At 41.3% G+C, this 24,994-nt stretch overlaps 1 protein-coding gene and 1 pseudogene across 2 annotated transcripts; one reads left to right on the forward strand and one right to left on the reverse strand.

The window, feature by feature from the left end:
- Nucleotides 1–1,239: 1,239 nt before the first annotated feature.
- LOC139917070 (GTPase IMAP family member 8-like) lies at nt 1,240–12,685 on the reverse strand (annotated as a pseudogene). The gene is made up of 5 exons (XR_013505006.1): nt 12,628–12,685; nt 9,863–11,153; nt 8,449–9,067; nt 4,245–4,323; nt 1,240–2,474 (listed from the first exon to the last, which is right to left on the reverse strand). The product of XR_013505006.1 is annotated as a GTPase IMAP family member 8-like (transcript).
- Nucleotides 12,686–14,004: 1,319 nt separating this feature from the next.
- Nucleotides 14,005–19,128, forward strand: eif1 (eukaryotic translation initiation factor 1). Its single transcript, XM_071906516.2, has 4 exons — nt 14,005–14,187; nt 15,478–15,641; nt 16,241–16,342; nt 17,585–19,128. Exons 1-4 carry the CDS (start codon nt 14,157–14,159, stop codon nt 17,627–17,629), a joined length of 342 nt encoding a protein of 113 aa, XP_071762617.1. The 5' UTR covers nt 14,005–14,156; the 3' UTR covers nt 17,630–19,128.
- Nucleotides 19,129–24,994: the final 5,866 nt, after the last annotated feature.

Here is a 24,994-nt window from a genome sequence, read left to right on the forward strand (position 1 = left end):
AAACTTTTGAAGAGTAGTCTTACAATGCAAATCATGCTGCATTTCCATTAACGGCTTTTAAGCCAATAAGTAGGTTTGTGTGAGTTTGAGGTGAGACAAGATCACAGGTCTCCCGAATAAAAACTGGAGAGGGCTTTACAAGAGTTACTTGCCATCGGAGAAGTAATAATTATTCTGTCATGTAATCTACCGCTGGCCGTATTTCTTGCTGCCCGGTGGCAATGACTAACTGCTCTGACCAATATTTTAATGGAAGGAGAAATGCCCATTCAGCGACGGTCACCGTACATCTGGGGAAGGAGACGCACAAAACAATTCTGGGAGGACGTTGTTAAAGACATTTTACAGAGAGCTTTTGGGTGCAACAGGATGTCCAGAACAACATTTGATCTGCTGTGCAGTATTATCAGGTAATGTAATTATTAATTCACAAAATCTGTTTCCAACACTTTTTTTTTGAATAACCTCTTTATCGACACACCAACAAATCCACATCAATAATGGGCTTGGCACACATTATCTCTCAGCATATTGGTATTTATTAACACAATGAGCACAAGCATAGAAAGAATACATTGGAATACATGAACCAGAATTTTGGCCAAGTTGTCACTCTGTGTTCACGCTGCGATCAACACAATTACAAATCACCAGAGGTCCATTCACTTCCTACAGAGCTGAGTGACCAGGGAAAGTTGTTTGGACGCTTTACAAGCTTGTCATCACAGCTGAACTTTTCATGGTCATTGGCCAACAGGCAATCAAATTTGCGTCCTTCCTTGTTGCCCTACTGATGTGATTTTGTTTCATGAACAATGGTTGTGGCTGACAAGTGCAAAATGGAGGAGAAATTAATTTCAGGCAGCCATTCAAAAATTCTCAGTTAGGGCGCCCTGCTGGCTCAACCGGTAGTGTGTGTACCATTTAGGCTAAGTCCTAATCGCAGCGGTACGGGTTTGAATCCGGCCCGCGCCCTTTGCTGCATGTTGTCAACTTTCTCTGCCCATTGTTTCCTGTGTGTCTCTACTGTACAGTAACTGTCGAATATAGCAGAAATGCCCAAAAAATAATCTTAAAAAAAGCAATTCTCAGTTCTCTTTTATCTGAAAGACGTCAGGAATAAAGTCTCAAAAACAAGGCTTGGAGAATGGCTGCCTCGATCATTGGGGTCGGTGGTAAGCTCGGAAGTCATTTTGCAGATTTTTTTATTTTTTTTTTGATTAAAGCTAATTAGCACTTGCCAGCTAGATATGTTAACTTGTTGAAAAATCTACGCAAAAAATATATGATTTGCCTGTACACAACTTTGTAGCTGCTGACAGCTAGATAAATGCAATCAGAGCCTCTGGCCCACATTCAGTCAGAATAGAGCGACCCATCAACCAATTCACTGGCAATGTGAACAGGCTATTGGTAAACTACTTTCTGCGAAAAGGCACAAATCAAGCCAAACAAAATAAAGTACATTAAAATAAAATCTGCAAATTTTTGCTAGCATGATTTTCCTCCCTCTTCAGTTTTAAGTATTGGCCTCATTATCTCAAACTAATTATTCAGACTGGAAATATTGAAAATTCACTGTGTAATGCATTTCTCATGAACTTTCAACCTACAGCCTGCTGCACCAACAGCTCCCCCTACCACAGTTCCTATTACAGCTCCCACTGGACCACCAACAATTCCAACAACAGCTCCAGCTCCAGCTCCAGCCATCATCCAAGGAACCCATTCTTGATTGATTTCAGCTGTTTTTCTTGCTTCTTCCAGTGTCAGGTTTGGATTTTCTGTCAGAAGGCGTTGCATTTCTTCTGTTATGGCTCTCTCAGCCTCTTTCAACATTTCGTTGGTATAGTGGCTTCCTCTGTTTGTCTGAACCATACTGTTGATTTTCTGCAGTAGCTCACTGACTTGAGAGGGATCTGTGTCTCTGTTGTCAAAAACATGGTATCCCCCATGGCATTCGCTGACGAAGTTGCGAAGAGCTTGATTTTCACCAATTAATGTTTCTATTGAACCTCCATCAGCCTTCAGATCATCTCCACGGGTGAACAAGGCCAGAGTGTAACATTGTGCCTTTTCACCAAAGATGGTCTGAAGGATTTTGACTGTTTCCAGTTCTTCTTGTGTGAATCTGCCCACCTGGAGCACAACCAGGAACACATGAGAACCAGGAGAAGCTAATGAGATGCATCTTATGATTTATTTAACCACCTCATGTCGTGCTTTGGTGTCAGACAAACTAGGGAGTCCATCTGGTTTTGTGGTTTCAGACAGACCTGGAGTATCAATAACAGCCAGAGATTGCCCCCTCAACTCTCCTGTTTCCTTTTGGCACTGTGTTATCACTGAGGAAGAGGACAGCCTAGAGATGAAAGCTTTTCTCCTCAAGATGGTGTTTCCCACTGCACTCTTCCCAACTCCAGTCTTCCCAAAAAGCACAATCCGCAGTTCTGGTTCCTTTGGTTGTTGTTGCTCTGTTGGAGAATTTTACAAGGACATTATTGATGTTGTAAGAGTCTTGACATCCACATCCAAATATGCATCACCAGTCTGACAACGTTGTCTTTTAATTAATGCAAAACCAGTTTTGTCATAATCTCACAGGCCTGGTGGAGGTTGCAATGCTGAAAGATCTACTTCAAAACTCTTTTGTCCTCCACATTTCAGTGCTGCTACTGGGAAGCAAGATAGCAACTGTATGTCTACAATAGCCTACTGATGCTCTTCTGCAAGTCTGAAATTGATTACATAAGAAGGACAAATAAAATAGAAAATACTGCTGAGTACATAACAACAGACACAACTCATGTTCATTTCCGGATCGGAAATGTACACTTTCTTCACACTTGGCTTCAAAGTGGCCAAATGTGTCTCTGACCACTCCCTGAGCAGTTTGAGGTAATCAGATTACTATCTGTTTTCACTGCGTCTTTGATTCTTTTTTTTTTTTTACCAAGATTTGTATGCAGTTAAGCTCTATCCAGATCAACTCTGCACAAGGTAATGTTAAGTATTAAATGGGTCAGTATTTTGTGTGCATGACTTCCTGTCAGCTCCTCCCAACAACACACTGTCTTAACTGGTAAAACCTGATGTGTGGCACAGTGTGGTCAGCCTGCTGGACTAAGTGTCATCATAACAGGAAGCTGTTATGCTTCATTTTCATGGTCAGTGGGTTGATAAGAATCTCTGACAGACAGAATGTGACACAACGTCATGAGAGAAAATCTCAATTTCAATTTCAAAGTCAAGGAAGTGTTGCAGTCCAGTTTATGCCAAAAATAATAGACTTGGTCTTTAAAGTTTTGTGAATTGATCAGTTGGTGGATTGAATGATTGGTTGTTTTGTAGTTTGATTGGTTGATTGATTGATTGATTGATTGATTAATTGGGAAAAATTGCTCACATGTACAACTGCAGATATAACAGCAACTCAAAACAAATCAAATAAAAAAAATGAATCAACTTTAATTGTCATCATCACAACTTTACTCTCCTTAAATGTAAAGTCTTTGACTCCACTCATTATTGATCGTGTTGCCCAACCAGCCAATACACAGAATAACACTAAGAGCTACACATGACTGGATAGGCAGGATTCCTCACAGCTTGTTTCTTAACTGGAAATTTCCAAGAAAGACCAATCACCAATTTCTCCAGCCAACCATAGTGTTAGAAGAGAACTGAACCACCAAACGAAGGTTGTTTACCTGCCAAAGTAGCAATCCTACAACCACAGCCAAAATGTACTGGCACTTAGCTGATGGATTGTGTTAATTTCTCGACCTGACCTGACCCTAATTTGATAACAACATATGTTTTGATTCGTGAAATTAATTTGCATTCATTGAAAGTGTGGAGAAAGAGTTTGAAACATGAAACAGCAAAATTATTATTAGTAGTAGTATTGTTGCTGTTGTAATTATATAAAATTATAGTAATACTTGTAACTGAGTGTGGAACAAATTCTATCTTTAATATTGATGACTTCTTTTTGGAAAAATATTATTGATTGCTTTATTTTCCTAGTTTATCTTATCTTTACAGAGTGTGTAGTATTGATTACTATTGCTTGTTGCAGGTAACAGGTGAAAGTAAGATTTAATTGAAAGCTAATTCATAACTAATTATTTTTGTGACTTTAGAAGAGGATGAGTTGTTACTCTGCTGGTTTATATTAGGGAACAAAAGTGCCAAACCCAAATGCTGCCCTGAGTAGTATACTGTACATTAAATGTACTTACGAGGCTGAGAAAGTTTGCTGGCCATGTTTGTCTTGTAAAGGCAGTTGATCTGTGATGTCGTGTCAGTGTCGATGTCTTGCTGTTGAATAGTTTCATTTTCAACCCATCTTTATATTACAGCCTCCTCCTAGTTCCCTCCCCTAAAACACGCCCCTGTATCTGACCAGTAGGAGGACTGAGGGCACCGTGAGCTGAACACTCACAGATTAGAAAACAAATCAAAAATTAGGTTGCTCTGATCTCTGTGAAGCAAACCAGAAAAGCACTGTATCTGGTTATAGGTAGATAGATAGATAGATAGATAGTTTAGTTTTTTGAGCAGAGATAAAACAGAATTTAAGTGATAAATATAGCTGCACACAGCGATTGAGGGGTCCAAACACTGTGAAAAGACAGACAGACAAAACATTACAGAAGGTAGAGAGGGTAGACAGCCAGCCTAAAAAAACATTTGGACACGCAGATGATTAGTTATAGCTAATTTTGTGTTAGCCTGTGTCTTTTGTCAAGTTTATCATTTAATTGCAGCCATACTGTTCATCGCACATTGTTCAAGTTATTCATGATGACTTAACTTTCCTTTGGAAAATATACCTCTTGTTCTCGGCAGTTTATGATTTTGAAAAAGACAAGCATGGATTTGAACCCCAATCACAATAACCCACTAAATCACATGGGGCAGAGAACTGCTTCTGCACTGCTCTCTATGGGTTGAAACTTTAAACCATGTTGCACTTGTCAAGTCAAGTTTATTTATATAGCCTTTCATCACAATCATGTTTCAAATGGCTTAACATACCATCATATACTGTACATGTCATATATCATACTATGTCCTACAATGCACATACATTCATGCCTAAGGTAATTTAGAGTCTCCAATCCACCTGACCTCTGTCTTTGGATGGTGGGATGAAACTCACATAAACACAGGGAGAACATGCAAACTCCACACAGAAATGACCGGGGCGGCGATTCAAACCCACAACCTTGTTGCTTGGAGGTAACAATGGTAACCACTGAACCACCATGCTACACCTGTAGCCACAACTCTATCAGTAACCATGTTTCCATTCAGGTTTTGCACAGATTCTAAGCAAACTTTTGAAAAGTAGTCTTACAATGCAAATCATGCTGCATTTCCATTAACGGCTTTTAAGCCAATAAGTAGGTTTGTGTGAGTTTGAGGTGAGACAAGATTACAGGTCTCCCGAATAAAAACTGGAGAGGGCTTTACAAGAGTTACTTGCCATCGGAGAAGTAATAATTATTCTGTCATGTAATCTACCGCTGGCCGTATTTCTTGCTGCCCGGTGGCAATGACTAACTGCTCTGACCAATATTTGAAGGAGAAATGCCCATTCAACGACGGTCACCGTACATCTGGGGAAGGAGACGCACAAAACAATTCTGTGAGGACGTTGTTAAAGACATTTTACAGAGAGCTTTTGGGTGCAACAGGATGTCCAGAACAACATTTGATCTGCTGTGCAGTATTATCAGGTAATGTAATTACTAATTCACAAAATCTGTTTCCAACGCTGTTTTTTGAATAACCTCTTTATCGACACACCAACAAATCCACATCAAGCGAATGTAAAAACTTACATTCAATATTTGGGTTTTTTTTTTCAAAATTTGGTGTTTCCATTCAGTTTACTCCCATTTGAAACTTCAATTTATGCATAAAATGACTTGATGGAAACGCCAAGAGTGATGTCAAATCAGCTATTTTGCTTTTGACAGACGATGCTGAACACCTGCTGACATCACTGATTGGGGTGTGTAACGTGAAGTGCAACATGCGGGAAAGTTTCAATCCATTGAGAATTTAGAGAGTGTTCTGCCCTGTGTGATTTAGTGTTGATTTACTCTTTAATGAATCTTCTGAAATCGCCCCCCCTATGTTTATCGCAAAAACGACCGTGATCCCACAGCATTGTCCTCCGTTACAGAAAGCAACCAACATGATTTTTGAAAGTGCCATACCTTCATTAGTAAACAGACAAAAAAATTGTAATGATATCTTGAAAACTGAGCGTATGGTAGATGGAAATGTGCAGCTGCAAATAGTTTGATAAATTGACAGTGTGATATGTTCAAGATAATTAGATCAATCTTTATCAAACTAAAGACAAATGATGTCTGTACTGTCAAGATGTTGTCTGTGAAGCCATTTTTGAATTGATTAATGGAGGGCACTAATAAAGTTTTAATATTCTTGAGTCTTTCAACATAGGTGCGACTATAACAGGACTCGAAACTAAGAACGTCCCGACGTCCCGGGGCCGTAAAAAAATGATGTGGGACACTCAGAATTGTCATAACTAACACAAAATTAGCCGTAACTAATAGACTGCGTGTCCAATCTTCACAAAACTTGTCTGTGTCTGTGTGTCTACCTTCCATAATGTGTTGTCTGTTGTCTATCTCTCTGTCTTTTCAAAGTGTGTGGCTATATTTTGGGTTGGACATGCTGGTTTATAAAGAAGTAGGCGTGGTGTCTGGCGACGTCCATCATTACCTACGTCAGTGATGTGCAGGCGGTCTCGGGGCGGGGCTATAAAGGCTTGTTTTCCACTTCTACAAGCTCAACTCACTATAGGTTTTATCAATAAAATTTGTTTTAGCCTGAAGGGAAGCTCATACCAGAGCCTGGTACAGGCTGCACACATATCTACCAAAAATGTGACACCTGCTTTTAGAGAATTACTTCTGATGTGAAATTGACCATTACACAGGATCTGATGTAACTTCCCTTGTAGTATTTCAGCACTTATCATTGGGGTATTAAGGTTTGCTCCCTTCATCACAGATGTTTGGTTGAATTAGGCTGTCAGCACCTCCAGAAGGCTCAACAGGGAGTGAAATAACACTCATTATGAAATATTATGAAGTCAAAATTGATATACAGCATGGAAACCTTCAAATGCTCATTATTCTTGCACTATCATGAACTCTCACCTGTTCACTCATATTTTACCCTGACAGGAGTGTCAGTGAAATGAAGAGCTTGTCTCTGTGGATGGCTGTAGTTCCTCCAGATGTCCAGCAGAGTGTGATCATCTGATCATTACCATAAAAAAACATTCCCTTCTACTTCTCCTCTATTTTGATTTGTGTAATCATTTAATTTTAATTTCTTTCAAATACCCTCTAACTCCTTAGCTCATATTTTAATCCTTTTCCCAGCCCTAATTTCTTACACAATTGCACTGTGACCTCTGACCCTTGACCTCCTTACTATTGGTTGTTTGTAATGTTGGTGATCTAGGAACTAAAGCTTATTGTACTGTTGACATCATTGTAAGTCACTCCGGATATCTGGTCACCTAAATGCCTGAAATGTAAATGTGGATGTAAACTACAGACATACAGGACATTACCATCAAGTTTCTATCACGTTAAGTTTTCATACCTGTGTAACATCTACAGCCACATTAGCACAGGACTGAATCCCCAGACAGACTGAGAAAATCTGGGAAATGAATGATAAAGGGTGTTGCATGCTCAGTCAAATTTCCCTGGATAAATAAAGGTTAAAATTAATGTTAAGTTTACAGTCAAAGTGATTGAAACATGACGGCACAGTCACATACTGTATAATCCCAAGTGAAATGCATTAGGCTGCAGGGCTGGGTAGGTTACTTTAAAAATGTTTTCCATTATGTTACTAGTTAACTGATCAAAACAAATCAATATTGTATTGTGATTACGCAGTTACTTTCAGATTATTTACACATTTGAAATATAAAAGTACCCATAAGAAGTGAGAAATTACAAAGTCCTGGAAATTCACTTTAACAGTATTCCCAAAAGTAATCCTCTCATTTTTCACAAGTAACTGTAATCAGAATACATATTTTTTTAGGTAACGTAATGGAACATTGCATTTTTTTATAAATTAAGAAAACATAATACTGTTACAAATATTCTGTTACTACCCAACCCTGTTAGGCGTGTGTAGCTGTAAAAACTCCAACTACAGTGGTTTTGACTTCATGATGCCTTTTATTCGGACATTCTCAATACAAGGTGATACACTCCATCCAGCCAAAACTGAAATCAAATTATTAATCAAAGCTTATGAAAATAATTTCATCCATTGATCCTCCACTAAACAATTGTAAATTTTGATTGTTTAATCTTTTCATGTTTCAATAGCCTTCTGCCATGTCATGCCACATTCACACAATCCCCTCTATCTTGATAGGTAGTATCTGGATCCCAACACTAATGCAGCTCCTGCCACCAACAGCAGACGTCTCCTGCTGGAAAAAAAGCTTAGCAGAATCCACATAGCATGAAACAATTGATTCAGTGCAGACTCCTTTGACTGGGAAGAGCTTCTTACATAATATGGGTGTTTTCCCTCTCTGCTGAGCTCTATTTTGTCAAGGAGCTTTCTGACCCGATCAGTGTTTCCTGCCTCTTTGTTGTTGAACACATGATAACGCCCGCCACATTTCTGAAGCAGCTTCTGTAGGTTCTCGTCTTCCCTGATGAACTGCTCTATGTCGGTGTCTCCCAGTCTGTCTCCGTACGTGAAGAGCACCGTGGTGTAACGTCTGACTGCAGGACACAACATCTTCTCCAGTGTCTCCATCCCTTTCTGCTCTTGTTGGGTGAAGCGTCCCAGCTGGTGGGTGAGGAGGAAGGCATGGGGACCCGGAGCGCTCAGCTGCAGGGCTTCTTCCAGCTCCGCCCTCACCTGCTCTTCAGACAGCTGGCTGCTGCAGAGCCCAGGGGTGTCCACCACGGTCACTCTGCGCTCCAACACATCACCCTCTCTCTTCTCACTTCTCAGCGTCACCGGTCTGAAACTTTTTTACATTAATCAAAATTGTGGTCAAATTCTCACTGTACGTTCACGTTGCAACAAGTCACTGGAAGTCCATTTATTTCCTATAAAGCTGAATGATCAGGGAAACTCGGCTGATGTATGGACGCTCAACAAGCTTGTCACCACAGCTGAACTTCTCTGGATTATTGACTGTCAACAGTCAATCAGATTTGCATGCTTCCTTGTTTCCCTTCTGATGTGATTTTGTTTCATGGTCAATAGTCCTGCCTGGCAAGTGCAAAATGGATTCCCAGCTTCCCAGTTCTCTACAACTTTTAAGACTACAGGAATAAACGTCTCAAAAATGATGCTTGGAGAATGGTTGATCCACCGTTGTGGTAGATATATAGCTAGAAAGTAATTTTACTGACTTTTTCTTACCATTTATTTTTTTATTTTCGATTAATGCTACCTAATTAGTGCTTGCCAGCTAGCAATGTTAACTTGTTAACACAATGTAGTGTAAAATGCAATACCAAAGCAGCAAAAATACATAAATGCCTGTTTAAAAAATTGTAGCTGCAGACCACTACATAGATGCAATCCGAGCCTCTGGCCCTGTCAACTAAGGCACGCGCAGTATGAACAGCCAATTAACTAACCCTAACCCTACCACGATTTTCTTGTAAGTATTGGTCTGATCAGCTCAAACTACTGACTAAGGAATATTGAAGATTCACCATTTAATGCATTTCTCCAAACCCATAAGACCTGCTGCATCAACAATTCCCGATACCACAGGTTCCAAAACATCTTTCTTCACCTCTCACTGCACCTCGCACCTCCCACTGCACTTCTCACTGCATTTCCCACTACCCCTCCTACTACATCTCCAACTACACCTCCCACTTCACCTCCTACTGCAACCACCGCTGCACCTTTCACTGCACCTTTCACTGCACCTTTCACAGCCACTCCCACTACATCTCCCACATCTGCTCTGATGTCACCTCTCACTGCACCTCCCACTACATCTCCCACTGCACCTCCCACTGCACCTCCCATTACATCTCCCACTGCACCTCCCACTGCACCTCCCACTACATTTCCCACTGCACCTCTCACTGCACCCTCCACTGTACCTACTACTGAAGCTCTCACTGCACCTTCCACTGTACCTACTACTGAACCTCTCACTGCACCTTCCACTGTACCTACTACTGAACCTCTCACTGCACCCTCCACTGTACCACCCACTGAACCTCTCACTGCAGCCGACACTGCACCACCAACAGATGAAACTAATTTACTTCCATTCCACACTGCAACAGCAACTCCAAGTGCAGCTATCAGGAGAGCGCCCAACTTTTTAATGAATGAATTGTCTTTCTCAGCTGTTTTTCTTGCTGCTTCGGGTGTCAGCATAGGATTTTCTGTCAGAAGGCGTTGCTTTTCTTCTCTTATGGCTCTCTCAGCCTCTTGGAACATTTCATTGGTGTAGTGGCTTCCTCCGTTTCTCTGAACCATCCTGTCAATCTTCTGCAGTAGCTCAATGACTTGAGAGGGATCGTCATTGTCTCTGGTGTCAAAAACATGGTATCCCCCATGGCATTCCCTGATGAAGTTGCGAAGAGTTGAATTATCACCAATTAATTTTTCTATGGAGACTCCATCAGCCCTCAGATCATCTCCACGGGTGAACAAGGCCAGAGTGTAAAACTCTGCCTTTTTGCCAAAGACGGTCTGAATGATTCTCACTGTTTCCAGTTCTTCTTGTGTGAATCTGCCCGCTTGGAGCACAACCAGGAACACATGAGGACCAGGAGAAGCATATGACATGCATCTTGTGATTTCTTTCACCACCTCATCTCGTGCTTTGGTGTCAGACAAACTAGGGAGTCCATCTGGTTTTGTGGTTTCAGACAGACCTGGAGTATCAACAACAGCCAGAGATTGCCCCCTCAACTCTCCTGTTTCCTTCTGGCAGTGTGTTGTCACTGAGGAAGAGGACAGCTGAGAGATGAAAGCTTTTCTCCTCAAGATGGTGTTTCCTGCTGCACTCTTCCCAACTCCAGTCTTCCCAACAAGCACAATCCGCAGTTCTGGTTCCTTTGATTGTGGTTTCTCTGTTGGAGAATTTTACAAGGACATTATAGATGTTGTAAGAGTCTTGACATCCACATCCAAATATGCATCACCAGTCTGACAAGTTTGTCTTTTAATTAATGCAAAACCATAAATGTGTATTGCCATAATCTCACAGGCCTGATGGAGGTTGTAATGCTGAAAGATCTACTTCAAAATTATTTTGTCCTCCACATTTCAGTGCTGCTACTGGGAAGCAAGATGGCAAGTATAGGTGTACAATACTGATGTTCTTCTGCAAGTCTGAATTATTTGTATTACATAAGAAGGATAAATAAAGTGGAAAATACAGCTGAGTACATAACAACAGACAAAACTCATGTTTATGTTAATTTCCATGCAATGTACACTTTATTCACACTTGGCTTCAGAGTGACCAAATCCATCTCTGACCCCTTCCTGAGCAATTTGGGGTGATCAGATTAACTGTTTTCACTTTCTTTGATGCATTTTTACCAATATTTGTATGCAGTTAAGTTCTGTCCAGATCAAATCTCAATAAGACGCATGTAATGTTAAGTATTAAATGGGTCAGTATTTTGTGTGCATGACTTCCTGTCAGCCCAGTCCTTCCAGCTCCTCCCGACAACACACTGTTCATTCTGATACATTTGTCTTAACTGGTAAAACGTGACGTGTGGCACATTGGGATTGATCTGAAGGACAAGTGTCATCCATCCAGGAAGCTGTTACGCTTCATTTTCATGGTCAGCGGGTTGATAAGAATCTCTGACTTGGTCTTTAAAAAAAAAAAAAAAAAAAAATGCCCACATGTACAACTCAACAGATATAACAGCAACGGAAAAACGGAAAGCAAAACATAAAAAAAAAAATGCCAATACAAAAACAAAACAAGTCTTCGCCTCCAGTCATTACTGATCTTGGATCCCAACCAGCAAATACACAGAATAACACTAAGAGCTACACAACTTCCAGTAGAGACTGGACAGGCAGGATTCCTCACAGCTTGTTTCTTAACTGGAAATTTCCCGACCATACCAGCCACCCATATTGTTAGAAGAACTGAACCACCAAACGAAGGTCAGTTACCTGCTGAAGTGCCTGGCAGGTAAACAATCCTACAGCCAAAATGTTCCAGCATTTAGCTGATGGTGTTTATTTCTCACCCTGTGCTGTCTCTAATTTGATAACAATATGTTGTGTGGAACAAAGTCTATGTTTACTATAAATTATTTTATTTTTTTAGGAAAAATATTATTGATTACTTTATTTTACTGGTTTATTTATCTTATCTTTATAGAGTGTGTTAGTAAGTATTGATTATTATTGCTTGTTGCAGTTACAGGTGAAAGTAAGATTTCACTGAAAGCTACTTAATAAATAATGAATCTTTTTTGTGACTTTACTGCTGGTTTATATTTATGAAAAAATGTCTGTGCTTTGCCAAACCCAAATGCTGCCCTGAGTAGTATACTGTACATTAAATATACTTACGAGGCTGAGAAGGTTTGCTGGCCATGTTTGTCTTGTAAAGGCAGTAAAGTTGATCTGTGATGTCTTGTCACTGTTGATGTCTTGCTGTTGAATAGTTTCATTTTCTTTCTTTATATTATAGCCTCTTTCCAGTTCCCTCCCTTAATACATGCCACTGTTACCTGACCAGTTTGAGGACTGTCAGATTAGAAATTAAATGATATATATTTTTAATACACATCATTACTAATTAGTTTGCTCTGATCACAGTGTGTTACAGCTCTGTTGTCTATGAATGAAGACCCAGCCTACACTGTGAAGGAAAAATAGAAAAGCACCGTATCTGCAGATAGATAGATAGATAGATAGGTAGGTAGGTAGGTAGGTAGATAGATAGATAGATAGATAGATAGATAGATAGATAGATAGATAGATAGATAGATAGATAGATAGATAGATAGATAGATAGATATAGTTTAGTTAGATAAAACATAGAATTTAAGTGACAAATAGTAATGAAAAAGCAATAAAGCCAACAAAATAAGATGTATTGAAAGTAAATACACCAATGTGAGTCTTGACTATTTTCTTAATTTCCCATAAGCCTATAGGTCTACTTTTGTAATTTCCCTATCACCAAGGATGGCTTAACAATGAGGTCACCTATGAAGGCCCCGCCTACACTGTGATAGAGATAGATAGATAGATAGATAGATAGATAGATAGATAGTTTACTTTTTTTGAGCAGAGATAAAACAGAATTTAAGTGATAAAAAGTGATGAAAAAGCAATAATAAAACCAAAGAACAAAATAAGATATATTAAAAGTAAATACACCAATGTGAGTCTTGACTTTTGAAATAATTTATTCATCATCAATCATTTATAAAATATTTTGTTAATTTCCCATAATATACTTTTGTAATTTCCCTATCACCAAGGATGGCTTAACAATGAGGTCACCTATGAAGGCCCCGCCTACACTGTGATAGAGATAGATAGATAGATAGATAGATAGATAGATAGATAGATAGATAGTTTACTTTTTTTGAGCAGAGATAAAACAGAATTTAAGTGATAAAAAGTGATGAAAAAGCAATAATAAAACCAAAGAACAAAATAAGATATATTAAAAGTAAATACACCAATGTGAGTCTTGACTTTTGAAATAATTTATTCATCATCAATCATTTATAAAATATTTTGTTAATTTCCCATAATATACTTTTGTAATTTTCCTATCACCAAGGATGGCTAAATAATGACGTCACCTTTCCGGTAAGAGCAGAAAGAAATGGGCGCAGTGTCCGCCGACGTCCGTCATTGCGTACGTCAGCGACGTGCGGACGTTGGTTTCGGGGCGGGGCTATAAAGGCTTGTTTTTCACTTGTACGAGCTCAACGGTCTCCATTTTGTGAGAGCTTCCAAAGCCGATCCAAGCGTCGTCCCCGTTAACAGGAGGATCCCAAATACGACTGAAAACTCAAAAGTTAGCCGACGAACCGCTCGCTAACCAAGTTATTATCCGAAAGGAAAGCAAATCTTATCGTATGTCCGCTATCCAGAACCTCCAAACTTTTGGTAAGCCATTTCACCGAACTGAACCGACAAACAAGGTGGGGGAAGGGCGACTGCTACCGTTAGCCAGCTTGGAATAGCAACGATTAGACAATATCGAATTTCTGACTGCCTGTCAGTGATACTATATTTTGAATTCGCCAAATATGTTGATGATGATATTTTGGGCATGGTCCAAATGCTGCTGTAAATAAGTGTACAGGTTTGTCTCACTTGGTCGTGTTAGCCGATTAGCAGGCCTTTGCTAACACTAACTGGCCGCCATTAGGCCTCAATCTCGCTAACGTGTTAGCTCATTTTTCGGATCGGAAATTTGAGAAATAATATACATGATGATTTTGAAATCCGTCTGAAATGACCAATGTAATATTTTACACTTGGGTTTGATAACTTGGCAGGCCACCATCTAGCGTCAATGTAAAAACAGTAGGCCCTTGTTTTTCTAACCATCTCAAAAACGCTAGCTAACGCTGAGCCACTTAGCAATGGCCACCGCTGCCAAATGTCTGCAAGCCGCTTAGCTGTATATTTAGTTTGCTGCACGTCTGCGCAATCCTTCATTTGAAATATGACCCGTCCAACTAGGAAAGCCGTGGCTGCTGCCAGATGACAGCTCACGGACTACGGAGAGAATCGGCGCTGTTGCTAGGAAGCAGTTTAGCTAAGCGGTCTGTGCGCGCTAGGTTCAGGCGCTGTAACGTAACGCACCACAGCAGCTGAAGGTGAAAGCTTATCCGCCATCAGCTTTGTGTTTTATCACAAAAGTCCTCTGATCGGGAGCTAACCCCAGCGTCGTCGCGTATGATAACATGAATAGACCGAGATGGCGTTTTTGCACTTTGTTAACGGCGATTGCAGCAATTATGCAGCCGTGCATAGCAGTGTAGCTAGCGGTAGGCCTCATGAGTAAGCAGTTGTCACCTTGCGAGGGTTTGATTAGTGGTCGTCCTTTGTCAAAAGGGATTGTCCCACGAAGATTACCTGGGTCAGGGTTTAATTTAAGGAACTTGAATCCTTGTTGGTGGTGGTGAGCTGCAGTGATTCTGCTTGTAACCTTAGCAGGCCTGTACATTTTTTTTTTTCTATGGCTGTAGCTTGGTGGTAAAGTATTTTTAAGCAATCTGACCCATTTAGACCGTCATTGGTAGCATTAATATTCATTTCCGTTTTTTCAACTTGGTTTCTGTCCTTGTATACTATTGCCTGGGCCATTTTTTTTTCTTTAATGTTCTCTGCTTTTATTGTTATTCTAACTACACATCCCCTATTGTCCTCTTCCCCTCCCCCCTCCAGACCCCTTTGCTGATGCAACTAAGGGTGATGACCGCCTCCCAGCCGGGACAGAGGACTACATCCACATAAGAATCCAACAGAGGAACGGCAGGAAGACCCTCACCACCGTCCAGGGCATTTCCGCCGACTATGACAAGAAGAAGCTAGTCAAGGCCTTCAAGAAGGTACTGTGTTTGGGATGGTCAGACTTTATTTCCAATTTTCCCATCTTTTGTAGAAGGATCCGGGGTGGATAAAAGGGAAGCTTTGCACATAGTCTTACACACCTGAGGGATACTTGTCAGGGTTTTATTTTTCTACGGCACCGTCAAGTCTTGTGTTTGTAACCGAGATGAGATGTCTGTCATTTTGAAAAATAGTGACTCATTGAATCAGATTTGGGTTTTCTTAAGGGCTAACAGGTATTTTTAAGCCCTTGATTGACAAAAATAATAATTTCCCAAGTATTCCAAAATGGTTATTAACATAGTATCTGTCTTTAAACATATTAGTCATAATGTAGTTGTTTTGACCCAACAGTTTACTTCCAGTGGAGATCGCTGTTATATCCCCCATAATTTCCTCACTATTTTCCACCAGTCAAATTGTGGTAGTTATTATAAACTCGGAAGCTGGTATGTTTCACACCATGATAATGGAATGTCACCAAATCACGCCGAGTGAAAATACTTGATTTGTTTTGAGAGAAGAGTGTGTGCTTGTGTTTTCTGGCCCACTGACTCTGATTGTTCTTCTGTCTCTCCCTCTTCTCGCCCCTCAACAGAAGTTTGCCTGCAATGGGACAGTGATTGAGCACCCAGAGTATGGTGAAGTGATCCAGCTGCAGGGAGACCAGCGCAAGAATATCTGCCAGTTCCTCATCGATGTGGGTCTCTTATTAGAAATCACCCTCTTTTTTATATAGTCAGATATCGCCACCTCTTTACATCGTAGTCAAATGACTGCTATAATGTCTGCAAATGAAACTTAACCGCTGCACAAAATACATTCTGTGCTTCTGTACTCGGTTGACAAAGTGCCACTGAAATGAAAACGTAATGCTTTAAAATGCGCTCTTATTTTAATTCTGTTGCGCTTAATTTACCACAGTGCCTGATTCTATACAAAAGGGTGTTAGATACATGTAGGTGACATATGTACGAAAACTATTTATTTTGGGCAGTAAAATCCTTCTTGGCTCACAGCCCTTGGCAAGTGAGGCAATATCAGACCCTACTGGTCGACCACATCTCCTGGTCATTTGTTTCATTTTGAAACTTGTATAAAAGCCCCGATAGCCTTGAGAGTGATCTTTACTGTCATTATGGGCACTCGGGTTGCTGCCCGTTGCATCACTGTCATACCCATAATCCTAGTGAGCAGTTTCCTCTCAGATACTCCTCCTGTGCTCGCACTGCATGGACCGGCCTGGTGCGTTTCAGCCTCAATCCCTTCGGTCAGGCATTTGTTCTTGGTCAAAAAGCTGCCAGTTAAATTTGTTAGGTAGTCTTATATATCTCACCGTCCAGTGTTAAGTGCCCATTATAGTCTGGATGTGTATACATGCAGCAACTTTCTGCGTTTCTCTGATCCATTCAGTTGCCTTGTTAACAAGAATCGATCAGTCGCACATTCACAACAATACAGATGGTTTCATTACAAGAAGCAATTTTCACCTTTTGGAGAAAATTGAGCTGTTGTGAGATGATTGCTGGCATTAAAGCATAATATCATGGACTGCTATCTAATGTCATTTTGAAACCTATACTAATAATGAAAGTAGATTTTACCAATATATTATCAGCATTTTCCCCAAAAGTAAATGTAGCATCTTGGAATTTAAACTAATGACTGACAGGATAGCCTTTCATGGGCATGTAACATCGCTGTATGACAACAGGAGTATTTCATTTTTTCCCCTTTGTGTTGTGGTAAACATTGCCAGGTTGACTCCGGGGTCGACTCTGATGTCAATCAGCTGTCTATCTGTGGCTTGTGAACGCAGCACGCTGACTAGAGGCCAGAGGTTGCTTCAGTGTCTAACTCCTCTTTTCTCCCCCTCTTCTCTCTCTCTCTCTCTCCCCCTCCCCTCTCTCTCCCCCTCTTCTCTTTCTCTCTCTCTCTGCAGATTGACCTGGCCAAGGAGGAACAGCTCAAAGTCCACGGCTTCTAAAAGCTGCCGGCAGCCCTCCCCTTCTCTCCTGAAACGCCACTCGAATCCCTCGACTCCCCTCCCTCCTCTCCTCCCCCCTCCTCCTCCTCCTATGTGCTGCTGTTGCTCTTCCTCCCCCCTCTCCCCCCCTCCTAGCAGCCCCACCAGCTCCTATTAGCTAACACAGCGGTTTTACCTCTTGAACAACATGGGACTCTGTAACACCAGTACCCCCCTACGACACCAGGGGGCAGGCTCGCTCTCGCAAAGACACACCACTGCAGCTCCACACAACATCAGGGACGAGTGGTGATGACCCTCCCACACACTTCCTCTCCCCCTCCCCCCCCTCCCCTCGGGTTATTTTTTCTTTTCCTTTTTTTTTTTTTTAGGTCTTGTGCCACAATAAGGAGGCACCGTTTCATGTAACTTTTTTGTTTTGTACTACAAGGTGTTTCAATAAAACGATGAGTCTCCATACGTTGGAGTGGTGTCATGGTGGATTTTGAGGGTGGCGGAGGGAGGGGGGGGGGAGGTGTAAGGGGGGGGTCATTGGCGACATCAGTGTTAAAAGCTGAAGTGGGCGATTTTTAGATTTAACACAGGCTGCAGTGAGACGGGGGGGGAAATCAAATATTAAAGGGGATGCTTGGCGTTTTGAGGCATTTTTTTCCCCCCACATCCAGGAAGGTGTTTTGTGTAGTTTTGCCAACATAAAGACGTGGTTTCCCTCCCCAGTCCGCTTAAATCGCCCGCCGGGAGCGTTTACGTGTCCGACCGCCTGCCTGCTCCCTCCTCACACACAGCAGAGGATGTGGAGCGTCGACCATCTTCACCTCCACATGGCCAGCCGGCAGCGTTGTGCTTCTTCCCTCAAGTTTTTTTTTTTTTTTTTTTTTATTATTTTGACAATAACGCATAATTTTCTAATTCTGTAATTTGTTTTTTCTTGATGCAAATAAATCCAAGTATCGACTAATTAAATGGGTGTTCACTGGCGATGTTTACTGCGGTTAAAGCACGGTCTATAATGAGGAGCATGAGTCATAGTTTGCAGAAGTAAACAGATAATGAACCGACTCCAGAGCGGGAAATCAACTTATCAAATGCTGGTAAATCTTCGGCTCTGGCTTGTGAGTTTCTATTCTACCAGCCGCTTCATTTAGAGGTTGTACTCATGAAAAAAATCGACTTTCCTGGTAGAAATAAAAGTCCAATTTGGGATTTACCAGCAGACAAAGCTAGTTTCCCGCTCTGACGTCAGTTCAGCGCTCTGGTTTGGTCCAAATACAAATCTTGGTGCCAAATGTCTGTTATAGAGACTTGAATCTTTAATTTTCTACACTGCAATAATATATAAAACATTGGGTTTAGGAAGTTGTGAAGCAAAAGTGAATTAATGTTTTAAATCAAAGCCATGGCCAGGTCATACTGTGCTCCTGTGACTGAAGATCATGATGGAGGGGAGCAAGTCTGTTTTGCAAATGCCACATTTGATTCAATAAAAAACCTGCAGTTGATGAACCTGTCTTGTTTTTTGTGGTGTGTGTGTGTGTGTGTGTGGGGGGGGGGGGGGGTGCGGTATATTTCCAGGCTTGACTTTGGTGGTTAGTTCCTTCTGCAGCAGGTTTTTGGGGTTAGGATCCTTCGAGTAGGAAGAATTACCAAATGCTTCACAGATAAGAAAATGGTAAATAAAATACACAAAAAAAGATATCAAAAACGGTTACAGAGGAATAATACAGGCAATAGGTAAAATATTACAGTGAAGCCTCTCTGGGAAAATGTTATTTTAAGAAATTATTAACAGCTTTTTTACAATTGGTTACAAGCATTTCTCACAATTTTTTCAAAACTCTTCTCTGCACCAACAACAGTTTGATTTCAGGCCCAAAATGCACCGAAACTGCAGCATGTGTCAAAATCAAGTCACTACTGACACAGCAGCAACAACACTGTCAGTCAGAGCACACTGACCTAAAAACACACTGACAGCAGGTAACATTACAGTAGATGCAGCACTTTATGTCTTTGAAGTAGTAAATTATTTTGTGCTCTCCAGTTTTTCTTTTGTATAGTTTTTTTTTCTTTTATTGTAATTAACTCACACTTTGTTCTTTGGCTGACAGTATAAGGAAAGTATAGATTTTGTTGTTACTAACAGCATGGCACCTCTTTATAGAGCGTACCGCAGTATATATGCTTGGAAAGAAAGTGATTTTGCAGGCCAGAGCTGACCGGATGTCAACAGATCAGTGTGGGGGTTTTGAATCCAGACCTGCAGCCTCACTCCTCTTCTCTCTCCGGTGTTTTTCCTCTCATCATGTGGCGGAGCGGTGATGCTGTTTGTCTGGATGCTGATCACATTCAATTCAAATATGCTTCACTGGAAACTCTGAAAGTCAAGCTGCCACTTACTGGAATAAGTAAGTAAGAAAATAGAGTTTTGCTAACTGGAGTTATTCAGGGTTTGATCACACCTGCAGTTCATTCTCTTTGGTTCAAACCAGAAGAAGGTTGACTTTTAAAATGTTGTATTTTACTTGATTTTATGCATCCTATGTACAGCGGGTTTTATTTTCCATCTTATGTTATGCATTCCTCATATTTTTACTATTATTATTCAGTGGGTTTTATTTTCCATCTTATGTTATGCTCATTCTCTGTCTATTTTCATGTGAAGATGCATTTTATGTATTCTATTCTCCTCTTTATCTTATTCTCACTATCATTATCAAGTTTTATGTGAAGCACTCGGTGCATGTAACTTCTCTGTTGTAAAGCACTTTGAGCTGCATTTCTTGTATGAAAGGTGCTATACAAATAAAGTTTATTATTATTATTATTATTACTTTGTTCCATTTTTGGATTTGGTTTGTTTAGATTCACACTGACCAGCCAAAAGTCACATGACCCATAAAGCAACTTGTTTATTGGACAGTTTTAGTGATCTGTCATCCTGCAGGTTCGAGATAAAGCAAAACAAATCTGATTCTAGTCTCTGTAACTTTAGCTCAGCACGATGGACTTGCCTGCTTCTTCTTCGGTGGTGTTCATACCAGTTAAGGACAAGAAGAAGAACTGTCACAGCAAGGTGCACAAAGGAGTTTTTTCCCTTTCACACCAGTTCAGAACACATGAAGAAACAGCTGAATACGGCTTTCCAAGCATGAGGAACCTGCATCTGTCTCCTACTACCCATAATCCCTTGCTGTTTTGGGGTGGTTTCCTGTAGTTGGTTCAGATTACTGGCAGGAAATCCTCTCCACACACAGGAAGTGACGAATAGAAACTTAAGAGTGGAAATCCAAAACAGTGTGAGGTGAGTTTACAGTTTCCTGACGTCACGTTTCGTTTCGTCATTTCTGGGCGTTGAACTCCTCAAAATGCAAACCGCCGCCTTTTTTTGCTTTGGGACGAACGTGAAGGGGAGGAGTGCAGGTCTGGAGCAGGTCTGGAGCAGAGATGGGGCGCTGCAGGTCTGGAGCAGGTCTGGAGCAGGTCTGGAGCAGAGATGGAGCAGAGATGGAGCAGGTCTGGAGCAGGTCTGGAGCAGAGATGGAGCAGGTCTGGAGCAGGTCTGCAGCAGGTCTGGAGCAGAGATGGAGCAGAGATGGAGCAGGTCTGGAGCAGAGATGGGGCGCTGCAGGTCTGGAGCAGGTCTGGAGCAGGTCTGGAGCAGGTCTGGAGCAGAGATGGAGCAGAGATGGAGCAGGTCTGGAGCAGGTCTGGAGCAGGTCTGGAGCAGGTCTGGAGCAGGTCTGCAGCAGGTCTGGAGCAGGTCTGGAGCAGGTCTGGATCAGAGATGGAGTGCTGCAGGTCTGGATCAGAGATGGAGTGCTGCAGGTCTGGAGAGAGAGACTGACTGTGATGAATCAGCTGAAGCAGCAGAATCCATCACAGAAACACCAGATCAGTCCAGAATGAACGAACGGCTGAAGAGCGACAGGCAGCCGAGCAGTGCAGTGTGTGTGTGTGTGTGTGTGTACTCTGTGTGTGTGTGTGTGTGTGTGTGTGTGTACACTGTGCTCATTTTGTGTTTGTACCGACAGTGTGCATTGTGTGTGTGTATTGTCTGTGTGTGTCTTCGCTTTGTATTCTATGTGTGTGTCTTGGATGTGTGTTTTCTGTGTGTGTGTGTTTTCTGGGTGTGTGTGTGTGTGTTTTCTATGTGTGTGTGTTTTCTGTGTTTTCTGTGTGTGTCTTCGTTTTGTGTTTTCTGTGTGTGTGTGTGTGTGTGTGTGTATTTTATCTGTGTATTCTCTGTGTGTGTCTTCGTTTTGTGTTTTCTCTGTGTGTCTGTGTGTGTGTGTATTTTATCTGTGTATTCTCTGTGTGTGTCTTCGCTGTGTGTTTTCTGGGTGTGTGTGTTTTCTATGTGTGTGTGTTTTCTGTGTTTTCTGTGAGTGTCTTTGTTTTGTGTTTTCTCTGTGTGTCCTATGTGTGTCTTCGCTGTGTGTTCTTTGTGTGTGTCTTGGATGTGTGCGTGTGTGTGTGTGTGTGTGTGTTGTGTGTGTGTGTGTGTGTGTTGTGTGTGTGTGTGTGTGTGTGTTCTCAGACAGATGGTTTGCGTCTCTCTGGTGGTTTTCTTTCATCGCTCTCTTCTGTTTGCTGTGATGTCATGTGTGAAGAGAGGAATCTCTAGCGAAGACGGGAAAAAAAACAACAACAAAATATGGAGGGAGAAAATAAATGCACACACACACACAGACATGCTCTGCTACCCCAACACACACACACACACACACACACACACACAGGCTGATGGAGAGAGAGTTAGTCATTCATCTGCTGTGGGAGCTGTGAGATGCAGACGAGCAGATTGAAGGAAACGCGCATGAAATAGGAAAGGAGGAAGATAAGAGGAGAGAGAGAGAGAAAGAGAGAGGAGAGAGAGAGAAAGAGAGAGGAGAGAGAGAGAGAAAGAGAGAGGAGAGAGAGAGAGAAGAGAGAGGGAGAGAGAGTTGTGTTATGTATTTGTCAGCTTTACTCATACTGGATTACTCCGTTTTTTAAAAAGTTTTATTTTCAACATTGCTTTTTTTTATTCATTTTTCTATTATTTTATTGTTTATGTTAGTGACGTTTTGCTTTGGCAACACATTTTATTAAAACTTCATTCCAATAAAGGGAGGAGCGAGAGAGAGAGAGAGAGAGAGAGAGAGAGAGACACAGAGAGAGAGAGAGAGAGAGAGAGAGACAGAGAGAGAGAGAGAGAGAGAGAGAGAGACAGAGAGAGAGAGGCAGAGAGACAGAGAGAGAGAGGCAGAGAGAGAGAGAGAGAGAGAGAGAGAGAGAGAGGCAGAGAGACAGAGAGAGAGAGAGAGACAGAGAGAGACACAGAGAGAGAGAGAGAGAGAGACAGAGAGAGAGAGGCAGAGAGACAGAGAGAGAGAGGCAGAGAGACAGAGAGAGAGAGACAGAGAGAGAGAGAGAGGCAGAGAGACAGAAAGAGACATCGAGAGAGAGACACAGAGAGAGAGACACAGAGAGAGAGAGACAGAGAGAGAGAGAGAGGTAGAGAGAGAGAGGTAGAGAGAGACAGAAAGAGAGAGAGACAAATAGCAATATGAAGCACTTTCAAGTTTCCTGGTGTCAGTTGGTGATCCACTGACTTACAGCTGCAGATCAGCCTGTGTGTGTGTGTGTGTGTGTGTGTGTGTGTGTGTGTGTGTGTGTGTGTGTGTGTGTGCAGGTGAAGCAGGTGTGTGTTAGAGCTGGTGGAAAGTGGTTGTTCTTGTGAGGAGCCAGCAGGGGGCGGAGCTACAGCGAGAGAGACCAGCTGAGAGGAGAGACCTAACCAGGTCGGAGAAATGAGTTCAGTTTGACCAGAGGGGCGTCTCTCTCTCTCTCAATTCAATTTTTTTTTCAATTCAAGGTGCTTTATTGGCATGACAGTTCACAAACAAACAATATTGCCAAAGCATGTAACAAGAGATTAATCATCAATAAAAGTATTAAATAACAAAAATAAATACATAAATAAATGATAAAATAAAATTAAAAAAAAATAAATTAAAAAAAAAAAAAAATATATATATATATATATAATAATAATAATAATAATTAAGTAACATAAAAATAATTCTATCCCCTCCTATTTATTATTGTGTGTGTGTGTGTGTGTGTGTGTGTGTGTGTGTGTTGCTGTGCCTCCACTGTCTACTGACTATCATTGTTTCTGTGTTTATGTCACTTGTGTTTCTGAGGAAACATAAACCAGCAAAATATCACCTTAGCCAATTAAAACAGAACTTTTCACATACATTCATATATTATTCCTCACATTTCTCATCCAGCTGTGTGTCCCTCTTCCCTTAAAGTGTGACAGCAATCTACAAATTTAGCAGCTAATGCTGCACACTGACTTTTCTCCCCACACAGGTAGGGCAGTTTGAGAGGATCAGGCAGATGGTTGAACTCTGGGTAGATTCTACCTATCCTCTCAGAATAAGTCTGTCTCACGTCTTTGTATCTGTCACAGTGTAACAGGAAGTGACTTTCTGTCTCTGTCTCTCCCTGACTGCAGAATAAACACAACCTGCTCTCCCTGGGTTGCCAGGTCTGTCTGTGGCGGCCCGTTTCTATGGCCAGCTTGTGAGCACAGAGCCTGTACCTCGTTAGGGATTTCCTCAGTTTGCTGTCGGTCACAGTGGTCAGATATTCTGCCACTGTGTACTCTCTGTCGAGGGTCAGATAGAATTCTAATTTGTTTTGGGTTTTTGTCTTTTCCTTCCAATAGGTGATATATTTTTCTTTCTGTTTTGAAATGATTTGGTTGGTCCAGAGAGACTGAGGATTGTCCTGAATCCCTGGTGTATGTGTCCAGAAGGAACTGTTCTTGTCCTTGTTCCACTCTTGGCACTGAAGAGCTTTATACTGATAGGAGCGGGGGTCGCTGGATCGGAGATGTTTGTAGAATTTGATGGCTCGTTTCTGAACGTTGATGATGATCGGATACTGGCCGAGTTCTGCCCTGCATGCATTACTGACTGTGTTCCTCTGGACTCCCAGGATGATTTTACACAGCTCTGCATGCAGGACTTCCATTGGGTGTTTTTCCCATTTTGAGAAATCTTGATTGGCTAGAGGACCCCACACTTCACTACCATATAGCATAATTGGATGTATTACTGAATTTATAATTTTGAGCCAGGTCCTAATTGGGATGTCAATTGGAATTTTTCTTTTGATGGCGTAGAAAGCTCTTCTTGCTTTCTCTTTCAGTTCATTCACAGCCAAGTTAAAACGTCCTGTGGAATTGATAATCAAACCTAAATAGTTATAATTTGTTGTGTGTTCAATTTCTGTATTTCCTAGTGTAAATCTGTGTTTCTGAGAACTGGAACGTCTTTGGAACGTCAGGATTTTGGTCTTTTTCAAATT

The sequence above is a fragment of the Centroberyx gerrardi genome, chromosome 7, assembly GCF_048128805.1.
Source record: "Centroberyx gerrardi isolate f3 chromosome 7, fCenGer3.hap1.cur.20231027, whole genome shotgun sequence".
NCBI classification, from domain to species: domain Eukaryota; kingdom Metazoa; phylum Chordata; class Actinopteri; order Beryciformes; family Berycidae; genus Centroberyx; species Centroberyx gerrardi.